At 57.3% G+C, this 7,500-nt stretch overlaps 1 protein-coding gene across 1 annotated transcript; it reads right to left on the reverse strand.

Annotated features, from left to right (window-relative positions):
* Nucleotides 1–2,663: 2,663 nt before the first annotated feature.
* On the reverse strand, nucleotides 2,664–6,302 carry tmem223 (transmembrane protein 223). The gene is made up of 3 exons (XM_033016896.1): nucleotides 6,257–6,302; nucleotides 4,532–4,834; nucleotides 2,664–3,003 (listed from the first exon to the last, which is right to left on the reverse strand). The coding sequence occupies exons 1-3, from the start codon at nucleotides 6,300–6,302 to the stop codon at nucleotides 2,711–2,713; spliced, it is 642 nt and encodes a 213-aa protein (XP_032872787.1). The 3' UTR covers nucleotides 2,664–2,710.
* Between the last annotated feature and the right edge of the window lie 1,198 nt (nucleotides 6,303–7,500).

The raw sequence follows: 7,500 nt of genomic DNA on the forward strand, positions 1-7,500 counted from the left end.
GGTGCATGGATAGGACAGGTTTGGAGGGATATGGGCCAAACGCGGGCAGGTGGGACTAGCGTAGATGGGGCATGTTGGCTGGCGTGGGCAAGATGGGCCGAAGGGCCTGTTTCCACACTGTACACCTTCTGTGTGCTCCAGTTTCCTCCCACATCCCAAAGACGTGCCTGCTTGTTGGTTAATCTAGGCGCTAGTGTGAATGGGTGATCAGGGACTCGGTGGGGCCGAATGGACTGTTCTCCGCTCTGTATCTTTCAATGAATCAATCAGTGAAGAAAATATTAATGACAGGAAATGTAGACAGGAGGAACTGCAGATGCTAGTTTGAGAAAAAAAGAGACAGAGTGCTGGAGTAACTCAGCGGGTCAGGCAGCATCTGTGGAGAACATGGATAGGTGACGTTTCACAGAGTGCTGGAGTAACTCAGCGGGTCAGGCAGCATCTGTGGGGAACATGGATAGGTGACGTTTCACAGAGTGCTGGAGTAACTCAGCGGGTCAGGCAGCATCTGTGGAGAACATGGATAGGTGACGTTTCACAGAGTGCTGGAGTAACTCAGCGGGCCAGGCAGCATATGTGGAGAACATGGATAGGTGACGTTTCGGGTCGGGACCCTTTGTCAGAATTACACTCCTCTAGGCTTGGATCAAGTCTTCAGTTCAGTCTAGTTTATTGTCCCGTGTACCGAGGTACAGTGAAAAGCCTTTGTTGCTTTTCTGCTAACCAGTCAGCGGAAAGACAACACATGATTACAATCGAGCCGTCCACAGTGTACAGATACAGGATAAAGGGGAATAACGTTTAGTGCAAGGTAAAGATAGTCCGAGGGTCTCCAAAGAGGTAGATAGTAGTTCAGGACTGTGGTAGGATGGTTCAGTCACCTGATAACAGCCGGGAAGAAACTGTCTCCGAATCTGGAGGTGTGTGTGTGCGTTCGTTTTCACACTTCTGTACCTCTTGCCCGATGGGAGAGGGGAGAAGAGGGAGTGACCGGGGGTGAGACTGGTCCGCGATGTTGCTGCTGGCCTTGCCGAGGCAGCGTGAGGTGTAGATGGGGTCGATGGAAGGGAGGTTGGTTGGTTTGTTCGTGCGATGGTCTGGGCTGCAACTGTCCACAATTTCTTGCTGCCTTGGGACGGAGCCGTTCCCAAACCGTTGCCCCGATAAAATGCATCTGTAGAAGTTGGTGAGAGTTGTCGGGGGGACGTCTCAGAACTTCCGGAGCCTTCTAGGGTGCCGTGTGTCCCATCTTCCATCTGGGAATCGTTGTCTGAAAGCCTTCAATCCAATTCGGGGCAATCTGGGAACGGGACGGGAAGTGTGGCGCGGGCGGTGCAGCGGGTAGAGCTGCTGCCTCACAGCGCCAGAGGCCCGGGTTCAATCCTCACCACGGATACTGTCTGTGTGGAGTTTGCACGATCTCCCAGTGGGTTTTCTCCGGGCGCTCCGGTTTCTTCCCACACTCCAAAGACGTACAGGCTTGTAGATTAATTGGCTTCGGTTAAAATTGTAAATTGTCCCCAGTATGTGTGTGTAGGATAGTGTTAGTGTGCGGGGGGAACGTTGGTCGGCACGGACCCGGTGGGCCGAAGGGCCTGTTTCCGCGCTGGTATCTCTGAAGTCCAAAGTTGGAAGAGGTCTCTTTGTGCCTGAGGTGAGGGCAGGGAGGGGAGGGGGGAGGGGAAGAGAGGGGAGGGGGGGAGCACAGGGAGAGTGTGGGGAAACATAGAAGAAACATAGACAATAGGTGCAGGAGGAGGCCATTCGGGGGGGGGGGGAGGGAAGAGTGGGAAGGGGCGGGGAGGGGGGGGGGAGGGTGGGGGGGAGTGTGGGAGCATTGTGTAGGGGGGGTGATGAGGCCCGGGTCACCATATTATCGGTCACCATATTATCTAAATGGTGGCCGACTAGGAAAAGGGGAGATGCAGCGAGACCTGGGTGTCATGGTACACCAGTCATTGAAAGTAGGCATGCAGGTGCAGCAGGCAGTGAAGAAAGTGAATGGTATGTTAGCTTTCATAGCAAAAGGATTTGAGTCTAGGAGCAGGGAGGTTCTACTGCAGTTGTACAGGGTCTTGGTGAGACCACACCTGGAGTATTGCGTACAGTTTTGGTCTCCAAATCTGAGGAAGGACATTATTGCCATAGAGGGAGTGCAGAGAAGGTTCACCAGACTGATTCCTGGGATGTCAGGACTGTCTTATGAAGAAAGACTGGATAGACTTGGTTTATACTCTCTAGAATTTAGGAGATTGAGAGGGGATCTTATAGAAACTTACAAAATTCTTAAGGGGTTGGACAGGCTAGATGCAGGAAGATTGCTCCCGATGTTGGGGAAGTCCAGGACAAGGGGTCACAACTTAAGGATAAGGGGGAAATCCTTTAAAACCGAGATGAGAAGAACTTTTTTCACACAGAGAGTGGTGAATCTCTGGAATTCTCTGCCACAGAGGGTAGTCGAGGCCAGTTCATTGGCTATATTTAGAGGGAGTTAGATGTGGCCCTTGTGGCTAAAGGGATCAGAGGGTATGGAGAGAAGGCAGGTACGGGATACTGAGTTGGATGATCAGCCATGATCATATTGAATGGCGGTGCAGGCTCGAAGGGCCGAATGGCCTACTCCTGCACCTAATTTCTATGTTTCTATGTTTCTATGAGGGGGGGGTGATGAGGGGGGGGTGATGAGGGGGGGGTGATGAGGGGGAGGGTTTCACAGCTTCCTGTAGGCTCCCACGGTCACATCAAAGACGTCGGTCCGGAGGAACTGCCCACGAGCGTCCAGCAGGTAGTAGAGCCGGTGACCCCTGACCCTGAGGGGCAGGAAGGAGGTGGTGTGGGCGCGGTGAGCCACGCACGAGAGGTGACGGAGCGGTGCCCGGAATGTCCGCGTGCCGCCCAGCAGCCCGTGGGTGGAGATGGACACATCTCGGCCGCCCTGGTGAAGCCAGACGGCACAGACGGAACGCCGGCTAAAGGCCAGACCAGCCGCCAGTATAGACGAGCCTGCGTGTGGGAGAGAGGAAGGATTCAGTTCCGTTTATTCTCACGTGTACCGAGGTACAGCGAAAAGCTTCTGTTGCGCGCTAACCAGTCAACGGAAAGACAACACATGATTACAATCCAGCCTTCCACAGTGTAGATACATAGACAACAGGTGCAGGAGGAGGCCATTCGGCCCTTCGAGCCAGCACCACCATTCATTGTGATCATGGCTGATCGTCCCCAATCAATAACCCGTGCCTGCCTTCTCCCCATATCCCTTGACTCCACTAGCCCCTAGAGCTCTATCTAACTCTCTCTTAAATCCATCCAGTGATTTGGCCTCCACTGCCCTCTGTGGCAGGGAATTCCACAAATTCACAACTCTCTGGGTGAAAACGTTTTTTTCTCACCCCAGTCTTAAATGGCCTCCCCTTTATTCTAAGACTGTGTGTGTGGCCCCTGGTTCTGGACTCGTCCAACATTGGGAACATTTTTCCTGCATCGAGCTTGTCCAGTCCTTTTATAATTTTATATGTTTCTATAAGTTCCCCGCCCCCTCATCCTTCTAAACATGATATGGGAATAACGTTTAGTGCATGGTAAAGCCAGCAAAGTCCCGATCAAGGATAGTCCGAGGATCACCAAAGAGGTAGATAGCAGCAAGAGTGGAGGGAGAGAGAGAGGTGTGGGAGATACACAGCGGAAACAGGCCCTTCGGCCCATCGGGTCCACCCACCACCCTTTGTGTGAAAAAGTTACCCCTCAGATCCCTATTAAATCTTTCCCCCTTCACCTTGAACCTATGTCCTCTAGTCCTCGATTCCTTCCACTCTGGGCAAGAGACTCTGCCCGATCTATTCCTCTCATTATTTTATACACCTCTATAAGATCGGCCCCTCATCCTCCTGCGCTCCAAGGAATAGAGTCCCAGCCTGCTCCAACCTCTCCCTCATGTCCTGGCAACATCCTCGTAAATCTTCCCTCACCCTTTCCAGCTCGACGACACATTTTTCTCTGAACCCTTAGCAGCTTGACAAGGGTCCTTAGCAGGTCCTATAACCTAGTCACCTAAACTGAACACAACACTCTAAAGACAGACGCATACAGCTGGAGTAACTCAGCGGGTCAGGCAGCATCTCTGGATAGAAGTTTCGGATCGAGACCTCATCTTCTCAATAGACAATAGGTGCAGGAGTAGGCCATTCAGCCCTTCAAGGCAGTACCGCCATTCAATGTGATCACGGCTGATCATCCCCAATCAGTACCCCGTTCCTGCCTTCTCCCCATATCCCCTGACTCCGCTATCTTTAAGAGCCCTATCTAGCCCTCTCTTGAAAGCATCCAGAGAACCGGCCTCCACCGCCCTCTGAGGCAGGGAATTCCACAGACTCACCACTCTCTGTGAGAAAAAGTTGTTTCCTCGTCTCCGTTCTAAATGGCTTACCCCTTATTCTTAAACTGTGTGTGTGTGTGTGGCCCCTGGTTCTGGAGATCCATCTAGCTCTCTCTTGAAAGTATCTCATGGTCCAGCAAGCGAGTGTAGACTTACCGACGGTGAGGCAGGAAAGGGTGAATCCGTATCTCCACGAGTTGGAGCCCATGTTGAGGGAGGTGTCGGCGGTTTTGGGAGCCCCCTCGGCCCGGCCTCCTCTGGGCTCCGTGTCTCTGAGGGAGGTGAAGGCGAGGTGGGCCAGGTACGTCCAGAACAGGGCCTGCGTCCCGCAGAACAGGGCCAGGAGCCGGGCGAAGGCTGGCCGGTGGTATCTGTAGAGCAGCAGGTCTCCAGGTGGGCTCCCGACACCACCACCGCCACCACCGCACACTCCCCGCACCTGGGCCGGTGTAGACCTCCCTGGGATAAAAGCCCCCCTCCCTGGGATAGAAGCCCCCCATCCTGGGATAGAAGCCCCCCTCCCTGGGATCGAAGCCCTCCATCCTGGGATAGCTCCCCTCCCTGGGATAGAAGCCCCCCTCCCTGGGATAGAAGCCCCCCACCCTGGGATAGAAGCCCCCCACCATGGGACAGAAGCCCCCCTCCCTGGGATAGAAGCCCCCCACCCTGGGATAGAAGCCCCCCACCCTGGGATAGATGCCCCCCACCCTGGGATAGAAGCCCCCCATCCTGGGATAGAAGCCCCCCACCCTGGGATAGAAGCCCCCCTCCCTGGGACAGAAGCCCCCCACCCTGGGACAGAAGCCCCCCACCCTGGGACAGAAGCCCCCCTCCCTGGGACAGAAGCCCCCCACCCTGGGATAGATGCCCCCCACCCTGGGATAGAAGCCCCCCTCCCTGGGACAGAAGCCCCCCACCCTGGGATAGCAGCCCCCCACCCTGGGATAGAAGCCCCCCACCCTGGGACAGAAGCCCCCCACCCCAGTGTGAATGCCCCCCACCCTGGGACAGAAGCCCCCCACCCTGGGATAGAAGCCCCCCTCCCTGGGACAGAAGCCCCCCATCCTGGGACAGAAGCCCCCCACCCTGGGACAGAAGCCCCCCATCCTGGGATAGAAGCCCCCCACCCTGGGATAGAAGCCCCCCACCCTGGGATAGAAGCCCCCCACCCTGGGATAGAAGCCCCCCACCCTGGGATAGAAGCCCCCCATCCTGGGATAGAAGCCCCCCTCCCTGGGACAGAAGCCCCCCACCCTGGGATAGAAGCCCCCCACCCTGGGATAGAAGCCCCCCACCCTGGGACAGAAGCCCCCCACCCTGGGACAGAAGCCCCCCTCCCTGGGATAGAAGCCCCCCTCCCTGGGACAGAAGCCCCCTCCCTGGGACAGAAGCCCCCCACCCTGGGACAGAAGCCCCCCACCCTGGGACAGAAGCCCCCCATCCTGGGACAGAACCCCCCCTCCCTGGGATAGAAGCCCCCCACCCCAGTGTGAATGCCCCCCACCCTGGGACAGAAGCCCCCCTCCCTGGGACAGAAGCCCCCCTCTCTGGGATAGAAGCCCCCCATCCTGGGATAGAAACCCCCCACCCTGGGATAGATGCCCCCCACCCTGGGACAGAAGCCCCCCTCCCTGGGGCAGAAGCTCCCCACCCTGGGATAGAAGCCCCCCATCCTGGGATAGAAGCCCCCCATCCTGGGGTAGAAGCCCCCCATCCTGGGATAGAAGCCCCCCACCCTGGGATAGAACCCCCCCTCCCTGGGATAGAAGCCCCCCATCCTGGGATAGAAGCCCCCCACCCTGGGACAGAAGCTCCCCACCCTGGGATAGAAGCCCCCCACCCTGGGACAGAAGCCCCCCACCCCAGTGTGAATGCCCCCACCCAGGGCAACATTGCCCCAGTCTCTGGCCCCCGGGATTGTTGCCATTCTGCCCGGCCCGATACATTGTATCCGCCGCCTCCTCCTCCCTCGCTACATTCTCCCGCCGGCGCCAAGCTGCTCCAACCCCGGGCATTTAGAGAGAGGGGCGAGTGAGGGGGGTAAAGCCTCGACCCCGGCCCCAATCTACCCCAACCCCGGCCCTCCGGCCCACAGAGGCTCCCACACCCGCCGGCCATCCTCCCTCCCTCCCTCCCTATGGGCCCCACCGCCCGCCTCTTAAAGGGGCCTCACGCCTCTGTGAAACTGACATCCCCAACACTCTGTGTGTGTGTTACCCCCCCCTCCCCCTCTCTCTCTGTGTTACCCCCCCAATCTCTGTGTGTTACCCCCTCTCTCTCTCTGTTACCCCCCCCCTCTCTCTGTGTTACCCCCCCTCTCTCTCTGTGTTACCCCCCTCTTTATCTGTGTTACATCCCCTCTCTCTCTGTGTTACCCCCTCTCTCTCTGTGTTACCCCCCCCTCTCTCTCTGTGTTACCCCCCCCCTCTCTCTCCCTGTTACCCCCCCCCTCTCTCTGTGTTACCCCCCTCTCTCTCTGTGTTACCCCCCTCTCTCTCTGTGTTACCCCCTCTCTCTCTGTGTTACCCCCCCTCTCTGTGTTACCCCTCCTCTCTCTGTGTTACCCCCCCTCTCTCTCTCTCTGTGTTACCCCCCCCTCTCTCTCTGTGTTACCCCCTCTCTCTCTGTGTTACCCCCCCCTCTCTCTCTGTGTTACCCCCCTCTCTCCCTGTGTCACCCCCCCCCTTCTCTCTGTGTTACCCTCCCCTCTCTCTCTGTGTTACCCCCCTCTCTCTGTGTTACCCCCCCCTCTCTCTCTGTGTTACTCCCCTCTCTCTCTGTTACTCCCCTCTCTCTCTGTGTTACCCCCCCCTCTCTCTGTGTTACCCCCCCCCCCCTCTCCCTGTGTTACCCCCCCCTCTCTCTCTGTGTTACCCCCCCTCTCTCCCTGTGTTACCCCCCCCCTCTCTCCCTGTGTTACCCCCTCTCTCCCTGTGTTACCCCCCCCTCTCTGTGTTACCCCCCTCTCTCCCTGTGTTACCCCCTCCCTCTCTCTGTGTTACCCCCTCCCTCTCTCACATTTACCCTCTGCCTAAATATCTGCCCCTTCCTGACCCATCTATTGCCCCCTCCCCTCTCTCTGAGCTACCCCCTCCCCAGCATTTCTGCTCCCACTTACCCCCCTC

This window comes from Amblyraja radiata, unplaced genomic scaffold (genome assembly GCF_010909765.2).
Source record: "Amblyraja radiata isolate CabotCenter1 unplaced genomic scaffold, sAmbRad1.1.pri scaffold_628_ctg1, whole genome shotgun sequence".
Taxonomy (NCBI): Eukaryota; Metazoa; Chordata; class Chondrichthyes; order Rajiformes; family Rajidae; genus Amblyraja; species Amblyraja radiata.